The sequence below is a fragment of the Elephas maximus genome, chromosome 15, assembly GCF_024166365.1.
Source record: "Elephas maximus indicus isolate mEleMax1 chromosome 15, mEleMax1 primary haplotype, whole genome shotgun sequence".
Taxonomy (NCBI): domain Eukaryota; kingdom Metazoa; phylum Chordata; class Mammalia; order Proboscidea; family Elephantidae; genus Elephas; species Elephas maximus.
The window spans coordinates 4,938,722-4,963,171 of record NC_064833.1 but is presented as its reverse complement, the minus strand read 5'-3'; the positions used below and the strand labels follow the sequence as shown (position 1 = coordinate 4,963,171).

General features: G+C 50.0%; 1 protein-coding gene across 1 annotated transcript; it reads right to left on the bottom strand.

The window, feature by feature from the left end:
* Positions 1–3,079: 3,079 nt before the first annotated feature.
* On the bottom strand, positions 3,080–24,094 carry KCNK9 (potassium two pore domain channel subfamily K member 9). Its single transcript, XM_049854616.1, has 2 exons — positions 23,887–24,094; positions 3,080–3,915 (listed from the first exon to the last, which is right to left on the bottom strand). Exons 1-2 carry the CDS (start codon positions 24,092–24,094, stop codon positions 3,080–3,082), a joined length of 1,044 nt encoding a protein of 347 aa, XP_049710573.1.
* Between the last annotated feature and the right edge of the window lie 356 nt (positions 24,095–24,450).

The window sequence follows — 24,450 nt, the reverse complement described above, 5'->3', positions numbered from 1 at the left end:
GAAGGACACAATCCTTGGTAAAACAAAGGGTCAGCAAAAAAGAGGAAGACCCTCAACAAGATGGATTGGCACAGTGGCTACAACAATGGGCTCAAAAATATCTACTATTGTGAGAATGGTGCAGGACCAGGCAACGTTTTGTTCCATTACACACAGGGTCACTATCTATGAGTTGGAGCTGACTCAGCAGTACCTAATAATAACAGAGAACTCCTTGGCAAGAGACGATGGTAGGGAACAGATGGGCCACCTAAGGAAAAGGCAGACATCTCAAAGAAAGCACACCAAGGCTTACCTGCACGCCCCAGACACTCTGAGCGTGAACAGGGATGTTTAACTTCAGAAGATTAAGACTCAGATAGTGATCATTCCAAAGGGCAGAAGAAATAGGGGAGATATAGAACCAAGACAAAATCCAAGTTGCTTCAGATACTTTAAGTCAGAAGTCATCACAGGAGGAGAATGAAGACTTAATCCTGTAATCCTTAATCCTATAAAGAGTCAACTCTGTGGAAACAGGAAGGTTCTCTATATTTACCTGGGGAGGAGTTTCCCATCACTTGGAGCATTCAAGCATACATACAAGGATGTATTCATGGGGAAGCCAGCCCCGAATGAAGGGCGAACCAGTGTCCTTTCATTTCCCTCTAACTGACTCCAGGGGTCTATTGCATTTCCTGTGAGAAAGAGAAGCAGGGTCCTTCACTGGGGGCTGAGTTAGGACAACCTGGTGGAGTGGGGTTAGCTTCTGGGACCCTTTGGGGGTTGGAGACCTAAATCATCTCAATGTCGTGAAGGCCCAGCTCTGTGACACTGAGCAAAACCACTCATCTTCTTGATGCCTCCATTTCTTTCATAGATCAAAGGCTATCACCGCCCTCTTCCTTGGAGGGCAAATCTTACAAAAGTCTTCATTAGAAGCCCAAGTGTATTCCAGGCAGCCCCCACCAAAGCATAACACACTCTGCAAATATGCAGTAGTGGTTTTGTGCCTATGACTCCCGAAAGGCAATCTCTTCCAAAAGAAAAAAATAAATTAAAAATAACTACTGCTTCTACACTTGACAGACTTAGCCTTTAATAGGGCATTCCGCGAAATCAGATCTTAAAACTGAGTGAATCAACAAAAACTTTGTCAATTGTCAACTTTGGCCTGAAAGTCTGAGGGTCCCAGACTTTTCCAAGGGCCCTGTGTCCTGGACAAAGGGGGCATTTCAAACTAGGACAGAGCATTAAAGGGCATCCCCAGACTCTTCAGGGGAGGCTTGAGTGCTCACGTGTTTCAATCCAATGGTCCAAATGCTTGGGGCTGGTGGCATTTTGGGTATTGCCTGCTTTCAGAAACCTTTTAGGTCAACTCTTTCTAGGGAGCAGCTCGCCCGTTCTAGAGTATCCCACTGGAACCTTGATACAGGCCTGTAGACAAGCTCCTTCTGAGTAAAATGGCTGAAGCCCAATTCTATCCAAGAGTCAGGAAGTTCTATGTAAAAAAAAGAGTGGGAGGGTGAGAAATTTTCAGACATGGCAGGGACAATGAAGAAGGAAAGTCCCCTCAGTGAATTTGGAGGTCAGTCTGTCCTTTAGTTGTCCAATATGCCATACTCTGTCCCCTAGGAGACTGACACAGTCTTCCCTTTGGGGTCATCCCCTATTGAGAATTGGGAGAAACTTCTCCACTACCCAGACCAAACTGTCTCCTGAGATTGACAAGTTCCCAGCAGGCCAAAACACAGCTCACTGCCCTCCAAGCTCTTCCAGAGGCCACCATGAGCTTTCCTTATTACAAATCAAATGCAATTAGAGACAGTCTTTCTTGAGCTATATATATATATATACACATATATATATGTATTTTTTTTTTAAAACAAAAAATGCCCTGTCCTTTTTTATTAGGAAGAGAAACCACATCCACTGAGTAATAGCGCCCATTCTCGCTCAGGCATTCCCACACGGTAATTCTTATCCCTGAAGGAGATGCTGCAGAAAATCACCATCATGACATAAATAAGAAGGAAACCATAAAACAGATACTCTGTGGCTCCAACAATTTCCCAGTTTCCCCTGACACTTCCAGTTACGTGGAAAATTGTTGGAGCTGGAGATGATAAAATTAAAAATGTCTTTAATAAATTAATATTATCATTGGTTTTTGATTATTTACTCCATTGCTAGTTTTGTGTTCTTGCATCAATAATGCATACCAGTTTAGCAAAGTGCATGCTCTTTAAAAATTTTTGAACTGGCAAGCTAAAACGATCCGTGTCTTCTTGCCCACCCGCCCCCTAAAAAGAAGTTAATATAATTTAGAACCTAGCATTTAAAAATATGGGCCTGGCACGCCTGGGATAGAGCCTGCTCATGGAACATGCTTGATTTGGCAAGACAATAAATCAATAACTTTGTGGCTTTTGTTTTCCCATCATGTTTGGAAGCAGCTGGAAGCAGGCTATTAACGAAATGATGTGATGGAAAAGAAAAATGAGTACCTCGAACTTCCCATTTCGTCACATGGTACACACGCACACAGAAGCACACTCGGGTGTGAGCTGGCACGTGCTCTCGTGTACATTCATACACACACGCACACACACACACAGGCTGTCACCCACTCCTTGGGGAGAAAAAGAGAAAGGCGTTAGAGACACCACCGTGAGTGGGCGCTCGAAGACTCTCAGCTGGGTGTGCACCTTGGGGTTGGGTATCCTCTCAGCTCTGTCTCCATCTTGCTCTCACACTTGTCCTGGGAAAGCCGCCCCAGAGATGGAGCGGGTCGCGGGGGTAGAAATGTAAGGCAGACTTTGCTGGGAAGGAAGAAATCCATGCTTCATGCTTAGATGCGAGACTCAGAGGAGGACCGGCCTTTATTTTCCCTTTGACCTGCTCTGCCTCGCTGGAAAGGTGGGGAGGAAATGAAACCAAGAGAGAAGGGAGGAGAGAAAGGGATCATGATAACCACCACAACAATAAATGACGATAATAATAATAAATAAATAATAAAGAAGGAAAGACGAGTCGGGTCAATGGAAGTGGACGTTGAGTATGACAAATGACGCCTTCTGTCCATGTGTCCCCTCCCACCCTAAATGGACTTCCGCCGTCTCATCAGCCTGTGGTTGTCGGTAAAGCTGTGTAACCCAGGAGAAATGGAGCTAAGGGGCGAGGGGAAGAGGCTGTTTTTCAATGTGCTTGGAGAGATCTCTTCGATCTTGTAAGAGATGGAGTGAAAGTACTGGGGGGTGAGTTTGGTGCTGAAGGAGTTCTGGTGGGCCGCCGGGCGGTACTCGTGTGAGCGGTAGCACATGCAGGAGCAGACCGACTGCAGGTCCGTGACGTCGGCCTTGTACCGCGGCCGGCCCGGCTGGGCCTCCTCCTGGATGTGGATGACCATGCTGCTGCGGTTCCCAGCGAGCGAAGCCCGCTCCTCAGCGTCCCGCCGCTCGTCCTCGCTGTTCATGGTCAAGAACCTGAGGACCACCAGGTTGAGGAAGGCCCCGATGACGGTCAGCCCCACCAGGATATACATAAAGCTAAAGGCCACGTAGAGCGGCTTCTTTTGAAGGGCACCCTTGGTTTGCAGGGCTACGTAGTCCCCGAACCCAATGGTAGTCAACGTGATGAAGCAGTAGTAGTAGGCGTGGAAGAAGCTCCACTCCTCGCACTGGGAGAAAGCAGCCGCACCGATGCACAGCGTCCCCATGCAGGAGAAGAAGCCCACGGTCACCATGTTCTCCATGGACACCTCGGTGTTGCGCATCCCACAGCACTTCTTGATGCGCTTAAGCAGGTAGCGCACGAAGGTGTTCATCCGCTCGCCCAGGCTCTGGAACATGACCAGCGTCAGCGGGATGCCCAGCACTGCGTAGAACATGCAGAATGCCTTCCCCGCGTCGGTGCCGGGGGCTGCGTGCCCATAGCCTGGAGGGACAGAGAGAGGAGAACAGGGAGAACCAGTGAGGAAGTGTCCCGTGAGGTTTGGGGTTGGGATGGAGTGTGGGGCATTTCAGTTGGGATGAGTTTAGGGGCATTTCATTTAGGAAGCGGTTTAGGAGATTTCAACAGGGACAAGGTTTGGGGCATTTCTGCAGGGAGGGGATTTGTTAGAATTTCAGAAGGGGAATGAGTTTGGGGATTTCAGCTGGGGTGGGGTTTGGGAAATTTCAGTTGGGGTGGGGTTTGGGCATTTCATTTTGGGTAGGGTTGGAGCATTTCATTTGGGATGGGGGTTTGGGACATTTCAGTAGGGAGCGAGTTTAGGGCATTTCAGTTGAGAAGGGGTTTGGGGCATGTCATGGATTGAATTGTGTCCCCCAAAAACGTGTGTATCAACTTGGTTAGGCCATGATTCCCAGTATTGTGTGGTTTTCCTCTGTTTTGTGATTGTAATTTCATGTTGAGAGGATTAGGGTGGGATTGTAACACCACCCTTACTCAGGTCACCTCCCTGATCCAATGTAAAGGGAGTTTCCCTGGGGTGCGGCCTGCACCACCTTTTTTCTCTCAAGAGATAAAAGGAAGCAAGCAGAGAGCTGGGGACCCGCGAAGCACTGGGAACAGAGTGCCTCTTTTAGACCTGGGGTTCCTGCGCAGAGAAGCTCCCAGTCCAGGGGAAGATTCACGAGAAAGACCTTCCTCCAGAGCCGACACAGAGAGAGCACCTTCCCCTGGAGGTGATGCCCTGAATTTGTACTTTTCGCCTACTTTACAGTGAGAAAAGACTTTTCTTTGTTAAAGCCATCCACTTGTGTTATTTCTGTTATAGCAGCACTAGGTAACTAAGACAGGGCATTTCAGTTGGGAGGGGGTTTGGGCATTTCAGTAGGGAGGGGCTTTGGGGCATTTCAGTAAGTATGGAGTTTGGAAAATTTCTGGTTGAAGGAGGTTTGGGGAATCCATCATGAACAGTGGAGGTCAGAGAGCAGTGGAAGAGCAACTTTAAAGAGCTAAAAGAAAAAAAAAATTTAACCCAGAGAAAATATCCTTCAAGAATGAAGGCAAAATAAAGACATTTTCAGATTAAAGGGAATGAAGTGCATCTGTTACCATCAGACCTGCAAAACGAAAAATACTAAAAGGAGTTCTTCTGGCTGAAGGGAAGTGACATGGGTCTTCAGGAAAGAAGGAAACACGTCGGAAGTGATAAACAAGTGGGTAAATATAAAAGATGCAGGAACAAGAATCTTATTCCAACCTCATTTAGCTCACCTGTGTAGCAGATGCAAATGCCAGCTGGATGGTGTAAAATAAACTTGAAGCCCTGGTGGCACAGTGGTTAAGAGCCTGGCTGCTAACCAAAAGGTCAGCAGTTGGAATCCACCGGCTGCTCCTTGGAAACCCTATGGGGCAGTTCTACTCTGTCCTATAGGGTTGCTATGAGTTGGAATTGACTCAACAGCAATGGGTTTGGTTTTTTGTTTTGTACTGGAAACTTAATAATGTGGTAATGCTAAGAATTCCGAGTGGGATACATTTACTAGAAGAAATAAACAATGTTTGCTGGCTCAAAAACTGTGCCAGGGTCTCCCCCACCCCCATTCCTGTCAGTAAAGATGAGCGGAAGCACTTTGCTTTCGCCTGGCCTGGACAGCAGTACACTTGTGATGTCCTGCCTCAGCATTATTTCAATTCTTCTGTTGGACATATCAGTCTGTCCATCCCACAATACATCTCACTGGTCCATTGCATTGATGACGTTGTGCTTCCATCATAGGACACGTGCAGATCATCACCACCAAAGTCCAAGTGCCTTCCACATCAATGAAGTACCTAGAGGTTCAGTGGTCTGGGGCATGGGGCTGCTCCCTCTAAAGTGGGAGACAAGTTGCTAAAGTTTTTAATGCCTAACACGGAAAAGAAGACTCTGCAGGATATCTTCAATTTACTCATCTAGATCCACTCTCCATCACCTCCACCCTGGAAAGCTAGCCTGTATGAGCTACATGAAAGTGTTCCTTTGTCCTCTGGTTTCCATTGGGTTCATCCAATGGACAGCTCCCGTAACTGGGGACAGAAGCAATGCCACACAGAAGACAGCCAGCACACACTGTCCACCTGCCACCTCTGAGCGGTGTCCCAGCGTGAGGTCAACTGTGGGGCCACCACCGTGGCTGGTGACTACACTAGCAACCGCATCCCAACAGCAGCCCCCCTGAGATCTCATGACACCAGCACAGATCAGGGGCCATGGGAATCACAGGAGTCACTGGGGAGTCAGTCTCAGGAGATTACACATCCCAACCTCGTCAGCCCTGCCAGTCCCCAGCCTCGGCTATGTCCTTGGCCCTCAGCTCAGAGCACACGTCATCACCCACCTCCCAGCCCCTACCAAGCCCCTCTCCTCATTCTTTCTGTTATGAATTGAATTGTGTCTCCAAAAAAGAAACACTTAAGTCCCAACCCCTGTACCTGTGAATGTGACCTTGTTTGGAATAGAGTGTTTCTTTGAGGATATTCTCAGTTAATAAGGTCACACCAGAGTATGGTAGGTCCTAGTCCCTTCTTAGGGGTGTCTTATCAAGGGGAGAACAGACATGGAGACAAGGACACACACAGAGTAGACACCACGTGAAGATGCATCTACTGGCAGCAAAGGAATACCAAGGATTGCGGGAGCCACCAGAGGCCGGGAGGGAGGCCTGGAACCGTTTCTCTCACAGATCCCTCAGAAGAAATCGACAGGGCTGACACCCTGGTTTGGACCTCTGGCCTCCAGAACTGTGAAACAATAAGCTTCTGTTCTTGAAAGCCACACTTGTTTGTGGTATTTTGTCATAGCAGCCCTGGGACATGGGTAGTGCAAAGAGCTAAGCACTCAGCTATAACCAAAAGGTGGACATTTTGAACCCACCCAGCAGTGCTTTGGAAGAAAGGCCTGGCGATCTGCTTCTGTAAAGATTAACCCTATGGCGCAGATCTACTTCTGTAACACATGGGGTCAGTATAAGTCAAAATCAACTCAAAGGCAACAGGTACTATTTGCAGTATGTTGTCTCTCCTGCCCTCCCTCCCTTCCTTCCACAGCCTCCTGGCCAGACCCAAGTTCCCCGAGGAGGACAGAGCCCACCCTGACTCCTCTCTGCGAGTCACAGGGCCCAGTGCTGGGAGGCACCCAGAATTAGAGAGGTGCCCTCACTGTGCAAACATGCCTTCTTCCCAGTCAGCCTGGCAGTCCCGGCCAACCCCAGCCGAGCACTGAGCCAAGTGACCAAGGCAGCTCTGCCTATGACGCTGTATCATCTGCCGACTTTTATGGCCCCTTTAATGGACTTGGTGGCCTCTCGGATCTGTCCTGGGAGAGGAAATCAGAGAGCGGCCTCGTCTCTCGTAGCTGGCTGACGAATAAAACAAAATGAATAGGCTCTCTTTTCCTAGTGGGGAGAAGCAGCAGACGAGGGCAATAAAACCAATCATTTCTCGTGGTTCTGGGGCTCCGAGGAGAGCCAGCTGCAGCTAGGAGGCAGCGCTTATGTGCAGGACGCTCTGCGCTCCCCGTTGGTCCCTGCTAGAGTCCCCAGAAGCCATGAGGGCCGCCAGGTACATGAGGTTGCCCAGCCTAGTTCCTGCTCTGAATAGCATTGAGTAAGAGATGCCTCGAGCACCCAGTAGGTTCCAGTGCTCAAGAACTGTCCGTGGCTCCCTCTTGCTCCCTGACAGTCCAGGCTTTTCAACACCTGGCCTTCTGGACTTCCACAGCACTTCACGCTTTGCAAATCTTCCCCTCTGCAGAGCGTATTCAGGGAGCAGCGAACAACCCCACTAGGTGAAGAAAGCACCTTTACTTTCCTGCCTTGCACCTTTGGTCCTGCCCCTCCTTTTACTTGGGGACACCCCATACCCTGGCTTTTTTCCCATTTTAAAAAAAAAAATCACTTGCCATTGAGTTGATGCTGACTCACGGTGAACCCCTGTGTCAGAGTAGAACTGTGCTCCAAATGGTTTTCAATGGCTGATTTTTCTTCTGAGGTGCCTCTGGGTGGACTCGAACCTCCAACCTTTCAGTTAGCAGCCAAGCGTGTTAGTTAACCTTTTGCACCATCATAGTTATTCTTATCCCATTTGTTATTGTTAGTGCTGTCCAGCCTAGAACGACTCATAGCAACCCATATGACACAGTAGAACTGCCCCATATGATTTTCTAGGCTTTTAATTTTACAGGGGAAACCCTGGTGATGCAGTGGTTAAGAACTCAGCTACTAACCAAAAAGTTGGCAGTTCGAGTCCACCAGCCACTCCTTGGAAACCCTATGGGGCAGTTCTACTCTGTCCCATAGGGTCGCTAAGAGTCAGAATCAATTCGATAACAATGGGTTTGGTTTTTTTTTAATCTTTACAGGGGCAGATTACCAGGTCTGTTTCCCTCAGAGCCGCTGGGTGGGTACAAACCGCCAGCCTTTTGATGAGCAGTCGAGTGTGTTAATCCTTTGTACTATCCAGCAACTCCTTATCCCATTTACCTGTGGCCACATCCCACTAAGCCTCAGGGCCAGCTCAAGGGATGCCGCTCCCTGAAACCAGCACTGATCCTCAGCCGGCCTGCTTGGAATTTCCACTAGGAGGCAGTGCAGCGCAATCAGAATGGGCCCTGGCAGTCAGGCCAACCGGGGTTCAAGTCCTGCCTCTGCCCCTTGGGACCACAGGATAGTCACCTCCCTTCTCAGGCCTCCGCCTTTTCTTCGGTCAAGTTCACAGCCAAGTGAACCCACCAGATCGCTGGGTAGCTCCAAGAGCTGAAACTGCTGAGAGAACAGGTACCAGGGGAGGGATGGCTGTGGCTAGCTCCTGGAGCCCACAACTGTCTGGGTTGGGAACAGACTACCCAGCACAGGAAGGACAGGACCCCACAACCATCTGGACATCAGGAATATTGTTGCTGGCAGAGAATGAAATATTCATAAAGGACGTGCAAGGTGTCGTGCTGGTGAGAATTACAACAGACACGACTCCATCAAAGGGTGACTCAGTGGGGCCTGAAGAAGGGGCATGCAGAAGGGAGCCACCTCAGCCCCTTGTGCTTTCTGGCTGGTTCCGACTTAGGCCTGCAACAGACATCCCACTCCCCCTCCCACGAGCCCCCAAAGGAGCTCAACAGCAATCATTAAGACCCAGATGTCTGCAAACACGAGGAAGGAAGAGGATTCATGGACCCGGTGCCAGCAGGGGTCCTCAGGAAACTCCTGGTGCAGTGGAAGAAGCCCTGGGTGGGGGTCAGTGCACACCAAGGTCTGAGTCCTGCCCCATCCAGCAGCCACGGTACGGGCAAGACACCTGGTATCTCCGAGCCGTGACTTTATCTTCTGGAAAAGGGGAACAAGAAATGAAGCCGAACTTCAGGTACACAGCACTCTGGTTTACAAAGCTTTTTCACATTCATTATTTAATCTGTCAGGGATAGCAGTTGTTTCAGCTGCCCGGTATCAAGCCATGCTTCTTGCGATGTAACAGAATCTTGATTTTTATGGGTACCAGCCCTTCCTCCATCCTCAGCCCATGGATGTGAGCTCAGGTGGAGGTCTCCTTCCTGCTCCGACCCTGAGATGGAAGTGTTGCTTCTGTGAATGGGTCACCAGCCAAGCCCTGAACCAACGAGGCTTTTGCTGGGACAAAGCCTTTGGCTCTTTCACAGCAGACGACATGAAGGGTGATAGGTTTGAGGTCTGGAGTTGCTGCAGTCACCTTGGCACCATGAGAATGAGCCTAACCACAGAGGAGGAGGTCCCTGGCCTGGGGGCTGAGGTTCAGCACTGGGGCGATGGTCTAGCTCTGCATCTGAGCCCAGCCTAGAGCCAGCCCCACTCACAAATGTCTCACTCTGACCCTCAATAAATCTTTTTGCTTAGGATGGTGTTTTGATTCCAACTGACCAACACTCAACTAGGAGCTTATGTCTTAACACCTTAGTGTGACTACAAATAGCAAATAACAGTTTCTTATTGATGACAAAGCACTTTGCAGTTTCAATATCCCTCATCTCATAGTTTCTCTTCCGGAGGTGATGTGGGCTGGCAAGGTAGAGCCAGCCTGTGGGTAAACTGAGGCCAACCAAAAGACTAGTGCCTCTAGCAGAGCAGCTACTGCCCAGCTCAGTAACCAGAGCTGTTGGGCCGGGGTGACCCCATTTCTGGTTTGTAGAGAGAAGCTGGAAATAAGGACTCTAAAAACTGTGGGCTCTAATTGGCGTCTAATTAAAATATTTAAAACGCTGTACAAGCCAAACAAAATAAGACAAACAGGCCATCTGTTTGTCTAAATCAGAGGTCACGATGCTCCAGAAATGGAAGAGAGAGAGAACAGTGGCCAGAGACACGGAGGGAGGGGTCGGACGGGCAGCAAGCAGGGAAGCAAAGGAGGTCAGGGAAGGACCCCTAAAGGCCAGGCATCCACCACCCAGGAAGGCCGAGCAGGCTGCAAACCCTTCCTATCCCCCGTCTCGTCCACTTTCCCCCCACCGCTGTCAGGCAGCCACGGCCAGAGCAACCGGCCAGTTCCATTTCACAGATGCACAAACAAAGGTGGCAAGAGGCGGCATCCCGGTTGGAAACACCTTCCCTGCTCCACCCCCAACCAGAGCACCTAGGATGCCACACCCTCATTCTGGGCAGATGGAGGTGCCTTCCCACAGTCCCCCTGGGACTCAACCCCACGGGATCTGTGACCCCACTTAGCAGATGAGAACACCGAGGCTCTGTATGAAGGCCTTGCCCACATCACAGAGGTGAGGCGTGCAGAGCAGGCGCCCTGATCCTCTGCTCGATTCCTAACCCCCAGCCCTCCTGGGAACTTCCTGGTGCAGGTGACCTGCTCACGGGTGGGATCTGCACCCGGGCTCCCCGGAAGGAAAACCGGCAGGTTCCATGTTTTATTTCATGAAAGAGCTACTCCCTCATCTGCTTTGTTATTATCAGTTTCCAAAAAGAACTTGCGATCCCTTTCAGTTTCTTTTCATTTTAGGTCTGAAAGGGAGAAAAGATACCTAAAAAAATAAAAAATTCAAGCTTGCAAAGCACACATTTCTGACAACAGCAAATGACACACGCCTTGCTCCTTCTCTGTTCCATGGGAGGCTGGGTGTGTGGGCCCCACTGGGGTGAGTCCAGGGGAGTTCCCCTCCAAAGAAGGGAGAACCAGGGCCCCGAGGGGCTCACACAAACAGGTGTAAAGTAGCACTGCTCCAAGCCTTTCCGCTATGCTAAGTGGGCATTTCCCCTTCCTGTTGTGAGTCATGGTGATCCCATGTGACAGAGCAGAACTGCCCCATCAGGGTTTCTAGGCTGTAATGTTTATGGCGGCAGATCACCAGGTCTTTTCTCCTGTGGGGCAACTCGGTGGGTTCGAGCCGTTGGCCTTTCTGTTAGCAGCTGAGCGCTGAACTCTTGCGCCACCTGGCTCCCCTCCCTTCTTAGGTTTGTGTTTATAGTTCTGAGAACCTCCTGAGAGCCCCCAACCCCAGCTCCTCCCAGCTGTGGCTTCACCTCCTGGGGCTCCAGTTTCCTTCTTGTTACAAGGATCCAGTAAGGATTAAATAATGTGCTATTATCCCCATTTTATGGACGAGGAAACAGCCTCAGCGGCCCTTTAGCTGCAGTCATTAATTGTGCTAATTGTGTAGCAATTGTTGCTCCTCTGCTTGCATCTCCTGCATCCCTGCGTAATCTGCGAGGTAGGCCGAAACCCCCTCCCCTGGGAGCAGGGATGTTTCGGGGGGGACACCTCCTGTGGACAGGGGTGACCACTCCAGGTCAGGGGGCAGATGAGAGGCAAGGCTTCCACAGTCTGCTCGGCAGGATCCCATACTCCTGCTCACACCCAAGTCACAAACAAATACATTCTCAAACATTTATTTTTAGCATTCCACTCCCAGGTGTATACCCAAAAGAAGTGAAAACAGGAACACAGACACTCGTACATGAATAGTCATAGCAGCCCTATTCATGACAGACTAAAGGTGGAAACAACCCAAATGTCCACGGAGGAAGGAACGGATAAGCACCATACGATGGAATGTCATCCAGCCATAACAAGAAACGAAGCACCGACAGGAGCTACAAGGTGGACGAACCTCAAAAACGCATGCTTAAGTGAAAGAAGCCAGACACAAAATGCCACATATTGCGCGATTCCACTTAAATGAAGAGTCCAGAACTTGCAAATCCATAGAGACACAGAGCAGCTGAGTGGTTGCCAGGGGCTGGGGAGACGGGAGGATGGGGAATGTCTGCTAATGGGTATGGGGCCTCTTTTGGGGTAATGAAAATGTCTGGGAGCTAGAAAAAGGTGATGGCTACCCAACATTGTTTTTTTGTTTGTTTGTTTGTGACTGGGTTTTTACCCAACATTGTTAATTACATGTATTCTGAACTTCACCTCAATAAAAAGAGAATTGTGTTTACAGACAAATTGAGTCTGGGTGGGCCGGGGAGCAGCAGGGCACAGAGGCTGGATGAGGTTGTGGAGAGGGGGTCAGCTCGCCTGGGCTTGCTCCGTGCTGGGTGGGCACTGGGGGGAAGACGGCAGGCTCTGGCCCAGGCAGGCTCTGCAGAAGCCATGGCCCGGGCAGGCTCTGTAGATGTCATGGCCCAGGCAGGCGCTGCTGAAGTCACAGCCTGGGCAGGCTCTTTCTGGGGAAGATGCAGGGCTGGCACCAAGCTCCCCTCCCAGGGACTGTTCAGCCTCCTGGGAGCAGCCACAGCCAGCTGGCCTCGCTTAGCCAAGTGCACGCTCCCAGCCTCAGCCCTGAACCAGCTGGGAGCCAAGTCCACAGTCAGAGGCCCCCTGCAGCACTGGCCTTGGGGGTGCTGCATGGAAGGCTGAGCGCAGGGGAAGAGCCTGGACCTCCAGCGCCACAGGTCTGCCTGGCTGAGCCCATCTGCACACGGGTGATGCTGAGGCTCCGGGGAGGGCGGTGGTCCATACTGCTCCCTCTACCCACACCTGGGCCATGCCACCCCGTCTCACAAGGCTGTCAGGGCTCTGACAAGGCACCCCTGGGGCCAGGCTCGAAGCTGAGCAGGAGACAGACATCAGGATTGATGGACGTCACCCAGCCCCATCTCTACCTGGCCCCACCAGCCTCCACGAGCTCAGGGCCAGATCACAGAAGCACAGACTTGTGCCCTGGAAGAATCTGGGGGTCACCCACCCACCACGTTGGTTTGCTTTTGGAAGAGGCTCATATAAAATATTGCCAATAAAAAGTTTAATGGACCACAATGATGGTTAAAGCCTCCATTCGAGCCCACTCACTGGAGGAGCTGACCCCTGGAGCAGGCAAGCACAGATGCGCGGGCGCCCTCTGGCGGAAACTCGGGCAGCTGCAGAAAGACGAATTCTGATGCATCCACCACGGCTCAGGATTTCCCTTGGAAGTTCCTCCAAAAACCAGGAACCACGCAAAAAAGTTATTCATCTTCTTTGGTGGTTATGTGTCATGGGGTGATTTTTTTTCTCAAAAGTTACCATCAGTCAATGGCATCTTAGAATTTGTAACGGATTATAATAACAAGAACATACCAAAAACCACCCTCTACTTTAGAAAGGGTCAGCAAAAGAGAGGAAGATCCTCAACGATATGGGCTGACACAGTGGCTGCAACAACGGGCTTAAACCTAGCAGCAATGGCGAGGGTGGTGCAGGACCAGGCAGTGTTTCGTTCCGGTGTACACTGGGTCCCTATATATTGGATATGACTCCACAGCACCTAACAACAATAACATTCACCAAAAATCAAATTGAAGCTGTTGCTGTCGAGCTGAGTCCGACTCACGGCCACCCCACGTGTTACAGATTGAAACTGCTCCATAGGGTTTTCTTGGCTGTAATCTTTACAAAGTACAACCCTGAGTATATCCCACCTGAATTTACAGACCATCTCAAGAACAGATTCGACACGTTGAACACTAATGACCAAAGACCAGAGGAGTTGTGGGACGACATCAAGGACATCATAAATGAAGAAAGCAAAAGGTCATTAAAAAGACAGAAAAGAAAGAAAAGACCAAAATGGATGTCAGAAGAGACTCTGAAACTTACTCTTGAACATAGAGTAGCTAAAGCAAGTGGAAGAAATGATCACGTAAAAGAGCTGAACAGAACATTTCCAAACATCTCAAGAACACAAAGTATTATAACGAAATGTGCAAAGACTTGGAGTTAGAAAACCAAAAGGGAAGAATGTGCTCAGCATTTCTCAAGCTGAAAGAATCGAAGAAAAAATTCAAGCCTCGAGTTGCAATTTTGAAGGATTCTGTGGGCAAAAAATTAAACAATGCAGGAGACATCAAAAGAAGATGGGAGGAATACACAGGGTACCAACAAGAACTGGGCAAAAGTCAACCATTTCAGGAGGTACCATATAATCAAGAACCAGTGGTACTGAAGGAAGAAGTCCAAGGTACACTGAAGGCGCTGGCAAAAAAAATTAGGCTCCAGGAATTGACAGAATATCAACTGAAATGTTTCAATAAACGGATGCAACGCTGGAAGCCCTCACTTGTCTATACCAAGAAATATGCAAGACAGCTACCTGGCCAACCAACTGGAAAAGATCCATATTCATGCCTATTCCAAATAAAGGTGATCCAACGGAATGGGAAAACTATCGAACAATATCATTAATGTCACATGCAAGTAAAATTTTGCTGAGGATAATTCTAAAATGGCTGCAGCAGTACACTGGCTGGGAACTGCCAGAAATTCAAGCTGGATTCAGAAGGGAATGTGGAACTAAGGGTATCATTGCTGATGTCAGATGGATCCTGGCTGAAAGCAGAGAATATCAGAAAGAGGACTGCCTGTGTTTTATTGACTATGCAAAGGCATTCGACTGTGTGGACCATAACAAATTATGGATAACATTGCAAAGACTGGGAATTCCAGAACGCTTAATTGTGCTCATGCAGAATTTGTGCATAGATCAAGAGGCAGTGGTTTGAACAGAACAAAGGGGATATTGCTTGTTTTAAAATCAAAAAACGTGTGTGTCAAGGTTGTATCCTTTCACCAGACTTATTCAATGCATATGCTGAGCAAATAGTTCAGGAAACTGGACCATGTGAAGGAGAATGAGGCATTAGGATTGGAGGAAGACTCATTAACCTGTGATACGCAGATGACACAGCCTTGCTTGATGAAAGTAAAGAGGACTTACAGATGAAGATCAAAGACCAAAGCCTTCAGTATGGATTATACCTGAACGTAAAGAAAACAAAAATCCTCACAACTGGACCAATAAGCAACACCATGATAAAGAGAGAAAAGAATGAAGATGTCAAGGATTTCATTTTACTTGGATCCACAATCAATGCCCATGGAAGCAGTAGTCAAGAAGTCAAGCAACACATTGCATTAGGCAATTCTGCTGCAAAACACCCCCTTAGAGTGTTAAAAACGCAAAGATGTCACCTTGAGGACTAAGGTGCGCCTGACCCAACCCATGGTATTTTCAATCTCTTCATATGCGTGGGAAAGCTGGACAGTGAATAAGGAAGACCAAAGAACTGATGCCTTTGAATTATGATGTTGGCAAAGAATATTGAATATACCATGGACTGCCAAAAGAATGAACAAATCTGTCTTGGAAGAAGTACAGCCAGAGTGCTCCTTAGAAGCTAGGACAGTGAGGCTTTATCTCTCTTACTTTGGAAGTGTTATCAGGAGAGACCAGTCTCTGGAGAACGAACCACTGCTTGGTGAAGTAGAGAGAGGGTCAGTGAAAAAGAAGAAGACCCTCGATGAGATGAATTGACACAGTGGCCGCAACAATGGGCTCAAACATAACGACTGTGAGGATGGCGCAGGACCAGGCAGTCTTGCGTTCTGTTACACATGGCGTAGCTACGAGTCAGAACTGACCCTGCGGCACCTAAAGCAAGGACAACAATCTTTACAGAAACAGATCACCAAGGCTTTCTTCCTTGGTACTGCTGGGTGGGTCCTAACCACCAACCTCTCAGTTAACAGCAAACCATTTGTGCCATCCAGCACACATCATCTGCACCACCCAGGGACCCTTAGCAATATCACAACAAGTGTTTACTGCACACATACTTTGGGCCAGGGACTGAGCTAAAATACCTTCGTTAACGCATTTACTCTCGGGGAGGCTCGGAATACCCTTTGCTAGTTAATTGGTACTGTCTCTCTACTAAAGGTGAGAAAACACCCTCAGCCTTGGTCAAAACATGTTCTATTTCTAAGCCTCAAAGTCTGGACCCAGGCTGATCTGGAATCAGATCTTAAGTCTAGGATTTCAGCCACCCCGCCGCTGCAGACACGGGGCCGTGACCTTCCTGTTTGTCAGGGAACTCATAGAAGCCTGAGTCTTCTTCTGTTCTCCTCCATCCCTTTCAAATAAAAGTCACCTCTATCTCCTCCATTCTACTCTCCCTTCCCCATCTCCAAAATAGATAACGCCCCCCTCCCCCCCAAAAAACCTACAAAAACGTGGAGCAGTAAGTCTAAATTTGAATATAAAAGTCCATAGCAAAAATGGCTGACTTTAAAAAAGTTCATTTAGGATAAGAAGCTTTTAAATTCAAGCCAGCCCTAACGCACATTCATTAAGCAGTAATTTATACCTTCTTTAAGAAACTGAAACCAAGGCCAAACATTGTAAAGTTCCGCTTTGTGTCTGCTGGGTGCGGAGTATCTCTTTGAGGGCTAATTAGCCACGAGAGCATGAGACAGCCAACGGAATTCGAAAAGGAGCCATCAGTTGGGTTGGAACACAGGGAGTCTCGAATGCTAAGTCACTCATGGCTCCAGTTCTAGCCCGTCCAGTCGGGTGGCCACGCCCCAGGTTGGGGTCTTACCTGGCCCATTCCCCAGCTCAGTTAGGGCCTTGCCTCCCACCTGGAAAACTGCCTCCCGCTCCACAGGCCTGAGTTCTGCCCCCACGCAGGGCCCAGCTCCAGTGCTGCCTGCTGCAAGAAGGTGTCTCCTCCCCTACTCCAAATCCCAACATGGTGTGGAAGGGGTCCTGGGCTAGCAGAGACTTAATCGACTTGGCTTTAGGAGACCTGAAGCCAAGCATCAAGTCTCTTATCTGTGAAACAGGTGTGAGGCCAGCCTGTAAGGCAGAAGGCCAAGGAAGAGTAAAGGCAATGAACGTGTATCTCTAGTTGAAAGCCAGGAACCAGAGAATCTGCCTCTTAGGAAGCCCAGTTAGCTGAAATGACAGTAAAAGGTGCTGGGTTTGTGTTCATAAAGCACTGTGTTGTGGATTGAATTGCGTCCCCCCAAAATATATGTGGTAACTCCTAAACCCCTATACCTGTGGATGTAATCCCATTCGGGAACAGGGCTTTGTTCTGTTAACGATGCCTTATCAGTGTAAAACCAAAACCAAAACCAAACCCATTATCGTCAAGTCGATTCCGACTCATAGCGACCCTATAGGACAAAGTAGAACTGCCCCGCAGAGGTTCCAAGGAGCGCCTGGTGGATTCAAAATGCAGACCTTTTGGTTAGCAGCCATAGCTCTTAACCACTATGCCACCAGGGCTGCCATATCAGTGTAGGGTGTGTCTGAAGCCAATCACTTCCGAGATATCAAAAGAGCAGATTAAGCAGAGAAGCAAGTACAAATGAAGGGAAGATACAGGCCACCTGAAGATCACCAGGGACCTGAAGAAGAGAAACTGGAAAAAGACAAGGACTTTGCCCCAGATTTCGGACATCTAGCCTCCTGAACTGTGGGAAAATAAATTTCTGTTCATTAAAGCCACTCACTTGTGGTATTTCTATCACAGCAGCACTAAGAAATTAAGACACACTACTTCCCAAACTTTGATTATTCAAGCACACCGGTCTCCAGGGAACTTGTTAAAATGCAGGTTCTGAGTCAGCAGGTCTGGGGGGCCTGAAACTCTGCATTTCAAGCAAGCTCACTGGTGATGTGCCATCCTGTGGACCCCCGGCTGAGTACCCACTGCTGTTCAGTCAATTCTGACTTAGTGACCCTACAGGACAGAGTAGAAGTGCCCCATAGGATTTCCAAGGCTCTAAATCTTTACAGAAGCAGGCTGCCACATCTTTCTCCCACAAAGCGGCTGGTGGGTTCAAATAGCCAGCCTTTCATTTAGCAGCCAAGTGCTTAACTGATGCACCACCAGGGCTCCTTTCCACACTGAGTACGAGGGATCTAAAGAGACACAGAGTATGTAAGATCCAATGGGGTAAAGGTTTCGCCCAGAAGATGTCCTAGGCACCACGTGGCTGTCATAAAAGAGCTCACTGAATCCCCAGGACAGTCTCAGGATGAGCTGGAGTTCCCTGTCAGCCTACTTGCTTCCAGGGGCTCATGCATGGAGAAACATTCCTTTAGTCAAGACACAACAGAAGTGGTTGGTTCTAGCAAAGACTGGCAGTGTCCAGCCATCTATGTGGCATTTGGCTGGGCCACATGTCCCCCTGCAAGTGGCCATGACCATATGACTCAGGGCCAGCCCACAGAGTATGTGTAGGAATGCTGGCCACCACTTCCAGGACTGGTCCCCCAAAACCTGCCTCATGATCCTCTTTCCCTCTAGCTCTTTATTCATCCATCTACCAACCCATTCATCCATCATCCATCTATTCATCTACCCACCAACACACCTACCCACCCATCCATCTACCCGTCCATCTACCCATCCCTCCCTCCCTCCCTCCCTCCCTCCCTCCCTCCCTCCCTCCCTCCCTCCCTCCCTCCCTCCATCCATCCACCAACCTATCTATTCACCCACCCATCCTTCCGCCCATCCTTCCACCCACCCACCCACCCACCCATCCATCCAACCATCCATCCATCCATCCATCCATCCATCCATCCATCCATCCATCCATCCATCCATCCATCCATCCATCCATCCATCCATCCATCCATCCATCCATCCATCCATCCATCCATCCATCCATCCATCCATCCATCCATCCATCCATCCATCCATCCATCCATCCATCCATCCACCAACCTATTCACCCACCCATCCTTCCACCCACCCACCCATCCATCCACCCACCCATCCACCCATCCACCCACCCACCCGTCCGTCCGTCTGTCCGTCCATCCGTCTGTCTGGGGCAGTGGTAGCTCAATGGTAGAATTCTCACCTTCTATGCTGGAGACTCAGGTTTGGTTCCCAGCAAATGCACTTCGTGCACAGCCACCACCCATCTATCAGTGGACGCTTGCACGTTGCTGATACTGAACAGGTTTACGTGGAGCTTCTGGACTAAACCAGACTAGAAGAAAGGCCTGGCGATCTACGTGTGAAAGTCAGCAAATGAAAATACTATGGATCCCACAGGTCTGATCCACAACTGATCGTGGGGACGGAGCAGGATGGGGCAGCGTTTTGTTCCATTGTGCATGGGGTCTCCATGAGTCAGGGGCTGATTCAATGGCAGCTAACCATGACAATCTGTCTATCATTTATCCATTCGTCCATCTCTCTACCGGAAGATGGAGAGGATGCTGAGCTTCTGAAGGCAGATGGAGCCTGTCCCTGAATCACTGTGTGGAACAGAGCCCTGCTGGTATGTAGCGCTGTGTGACATGGAGGAAAAAGTGCCTTTAATTGTATCAAGCCAGTGGTATTCGGTATCTGCTACTCGCCCAGCTCATAATAAATACTTAAATACTATTATTTAGCAGCAGAGAAGTTGAACTGACACAGCAAATGTGTACAAACCATCACCACCCACCCGGCTGTTCATCACGCTGCTCAACAGAACCCCACAAGAGGAAGCCCTCCCTGTGGTGTAGACGTGAGCAGTTCACGAAGCCTTCTTGTAGCCATTCTCACATCCGCTAGGGGATGGTCAGGGTGGGGACAGTGTTGTCCATCTTATGGGTAAGAAACCTGGGTCTCAGGAACATGAGTGGCCAAGAAGTCTTGGGGAAGTCCCATTAGCCACGGTCCAGGCTTGGGATGTGACTGTCAGACTCTGGCTGCAGAGTATAGCCTGCAGTGAGATGCTGGCCAGCCCCTGGGCAGATGTGCAAGCTTGCACGCACGCACACGCGCCCCCCCTTTGCGGCCCCACTCGGTTGCGGAGTAATAAAAACACAAGCAAGATACAACTGAAGCACAGGAGAAGCCCCACTCACTCCTCACCCTGTAAATTCATAGCAAACATGCAATACACGCAAACTAAAAGCTTAGAAACCGCTTACAGCAGTGCTTGTCACGCAGCGTTTCTGCACCTCGGCTCCCTTGTTGCCAAAACAAGTTACTAACAGTACCCACCTCCTGGAGTTGTGAGGATTAAATGATTGAAGCCAAGTCACTTCCCAAGGACACCCAGCTAATACGTGGGTAATTCTCTACTGCTAGAAAACTACCCTGTGTCAACCTCCTTCCTAAAAGGCTACAGCCAGCATATGCGGGAAAACACGCAGATGCATGGAAATGTGTACACGTTGAGACACGCACATGTGTGCACATACACCCACTCGCATGCATGCACACACACATATGCATGCACACACACTTGCACACACAGACATGCACACACATGTGCGCACACACACTTGCACAGACACACAGACATGCATACACACTGACATGCACACACACTGACATGCACACAAGACTTGCACTGACATGCACACACAGTGACGTGCACACACACACACTGACACGCACATACACTGACATGCAGACACACATGTGCTCACGCTCACACACACACACAGAGCCACAGCTCTCCTGGGCCCTCCCTTACATAACAGCCACCCAAAGTGTTTCCGAGGCTGCAGGCAGAGTGGAAAAACCCCGTGCTCAGCTCAGGCTGACCCCTCTCCCTCGGTGTGGCTTCAGGAGCGATGCTTCAGCACCTTGTGCCTGGGCTCCTGCCCCAGAAAACAGATAAAAGCCGGACCCTCTTCCAAGGCTTGCTGTGGGCATTACAAAAGGGACCAGACACAAAGCACCTGGCACAGACCTCCAGAAAGCCCGCAGCCTCTCCCTGGACCTGGGTGGTCTCTGATTTTGCCTTTCAGTTTCCAAGAAGCCCTGTGAATGTAGGAATAAGCTTGTTGCCCATCTGATGATTCCCATTTCCTCTGCCTCGTGCCTCTGGGCCTTTGCACAGGCTGTAAGAAAAAGCGGGTGGGCTCCGTTCACAGACACCTGCGCCTGGCTCACCTGCTGGTTCTCTCCCTTTGTCCTTCAGCCTCAGGCTGGGGCAGCCCATCGGTGCAGATCCACAGGCTGTGTCAAGGGGTCCCCACTTCTTGGCTCCCTTAGCCTGGGAGTCTCAAGGCCAAATGCCTTCAGGGACCAGGTAAGTGCCAGGCACAAGGCAAGGAAGACTTGTCCCAGAGGAAGGGTGATGACCCTGAGGAAGGGGCAGCCATGGCGTGGCTCAGCCAGGCACTGCTTTGACGGGGTGCAGCCAGTGGGCCAGCCCGTCCTCTTCTCAGACAGGCCAAGCATTCAGGTCACCCGGCAATGGAGCCTGCCTCATGTGCAAAGCCCCTGTCTTACTGATAAAGCTCATCTCACCCTCTGGCCAAGCAGGCATTCGTGTCTGCATGCCAGCGGTCAGCAGCTGCCCTCTAGACCCATGCCCCCTAAATTCTCACTCCCCTCAGCCCTCCAGTCATGGCATCACCCACCATTAGGAGCCCCCAGGACAACGCCATCTCTTGAGATGTCCCACATCCTTCTTGTCCCCTTGAAGAACCCCTAAGCAAGCCTCCTGGGCCATCCACATTGGAGGGACCATCTCTCCCCTGGTGGGACTGGCTAACACCATCTGTTCTTCCCAGAACAGCAGACTACAAGGGCAAGCTGTGACCCCGATTTGCTTCCAAACCCCCAGGGCCGAGATCGGCAAGTAGTAGGTGACATTCGCCAAGGGGCTAGACCAAGGAAGGCTCCCTCGAGAGCGACTCTCACCAGTTTCTCCAGCCCTGCGTGTTCTGCACTTGATTGACTTGATTTGCAAGTACCTGGGGTCCTGGGGTGAAGGTGGAGGCAGGAAGGTTACAAAGAAATGCATTAGCCCAGGCGTGACCTCAGTGGTTCAAGCCTGGCTGGTGGCCCTGCCGGAGAAAGACCTGGTCATCTGCCCCCAAAAAGATGCCAGCTCAGAAATCCCTCTGGGGCAGTTCTACTCCGTCACATGGGGTCACTATGAGTCGAAATCGACTCAACAGCACACAACAATAGGCATGACCAGCCCCACCAGGCCTGCTCTGGGATCCTCAACAAAGACAGGAACCGCTCTTCTGATGCACTTGGACCTTTGTTTTACAAAGAACTTCCAAGAACTATGTCTAGGACGCATTGCCTGGAGCAGAAGCAGTGACCCACAAGAAGCTGTTGGTGGGGTGTTATTGTTATCATCTGGCATCAGTCTGTCCCAACTCACAGTGAACCCAAGCACAGTGGAACAAAACGCTGCCCAGTCCTGCACCATCCCCAAGATCAGTTGTAGATCAGACCATTGTGAGCCATAATTTTCACGGGCTGATTTTTGGAAATAGATCGCCAGGCCTTTCTTCCTAGTCTGTCTTAATCTGGAAGCCCCACTGAAACCTGTTCATACCATAGCAACATGCAAGCGTCCACTGACAGACAAGTGGTGGCTGCGTGTGAGATGCACTGGCCAGGAATCAAACCCAGGTCTCCCACATGAAAGGTGAGAATCCTACCACTGACCCACCAGCTAAGGTATCTAGCAACAGGCAGCCGGGCTGGTCCCTAACTTTGTTACCATCGGGGTCATTCCCTCGCTACATCAGGTCCTCAAAGGGCGAGCAGACAGTCTGTGAGCAGAGTCAGGGCCTGGAGCGCCCAGCATGGGGCAGCCTGTTTTGCTCACCACTGGATGTGTCCCCTGGCACATAGTAGGACCTCAGGAAAAATACGTTAAATTAATGAATGATGAACAGATGAAAAGCATCAAGGGCATAACAAAGCTTAGCCATGTGCCAGGCACACTTCTAAACCAAGAACTTACAGGCAGTAGAATTATTTTGCCCATATTATAAACGAGGAAACTGAGGCTTAGGGGTTAGTAACTATATTGAGATCACCCAGCTGGCGGCTTGTCAGAGGAGGGTTCAACCGTAGATCTGAGGCCCCTACTCTGTTCCCAGGCCCCCTGCCACCAGGGTGGGGTCAGATGGTCCATGTGTGATGAAGCAATGTTGGCTGCCCTGTGGGGAGGATGGGAGCTGGCAGCCTCGTCCCCTCCCAGCCATAGCCAGCTGAGGGGAGCAGGCACAGGGCTGGGCCTGGGGAAGGAGCCCAGGCAGGAATGGGGAAGGCACTGAAGAGGCCAACAGACGAGAGGGAAGCTGAGGCTTTGACAGCAGGGTCAATGGCTCACAACTCCCCAAGGCTGCGGCTCTCTTTCTATGAACAAACCACCACAGTCCAGGTGGGGGTGTCTCCACCCCTCATGTCTCAGGGGGGTGAGAAGGTTGTACCTTTCTTCTCTGTATCTCCAGTGTCCTGCACAGAGCGGGCGCCTTATTTTATCCCTTCATTCATTCCACATATAACTCCTGAGCACCTACAATGTGTCAGACACTGGGCTGGGTGCTGGAGAGCCCAAGATAGTAATGACAAGAATGATAAAGATTATGATGATGATGGTGATGGCGATGACAGCAACAATGATGACAAGGCTGATGCTATGGGTCAGGCACTGTGTTAGGCACTGAGGAGCCCAAGATAGAAATGACAACATGGATGATGACATGTGTCAGGCACCGTGCTAGGCACTGGGGAGCCCAAGACAGATGCAACAATGAAGCTGATGAAGACAATGATGAAGATGACAACAGTGATGAAGGCTGTGACGGTGATGATGATGCTGACAACAATAACAACAAAAATAATGACAGTGATGATGACATCAATGATATGATGACGATGCTATGGTCAGGCACTGCGCCAAGCAGTAGAGAGCCCGAGATAGTGACAACAACAACGATGATGATGACAACGATGAAGATGACTACATTGATGAAGGCTGTGATGGTGATGATGACGATGGCAACAACAATGACAAAACTGAAGACAGTGATGATGATGTTATGTGTAGGGCACTGTTCTCGAGGCTTTAAACCAGCTGCATCGTCAGCAGAGGGAGCCATAAACATGAAGGCGTTACAAAGAGTATGCGAGATAACAGCTCTTGGGTGGGCCTGTAATATCCTCAGTTCACAGATGAGGAGCTGAGGCACAGAGAAGCTATCACCTACTCAGGGGCTACATGCTGGGCCCCTAGTCCAGCACTTGTCTGTAAATGGGAGCTCCAGCCAAGGCTTGGAATCCACCCACTCACGTCCTTGGAGCAGAGCCTGACCAGACACCTCCATCCCTGCTGGAATGGGCATTTACAAACAGAAACTGGCCCCAATTCATCTCTCCAGAGCCATGGAGCCCTTTTAATTAAAGCTGGCTGCCCAGCTGTCTGTGGATGAGGGATGGCCCTTGGACCACAGAAGCGATCCTA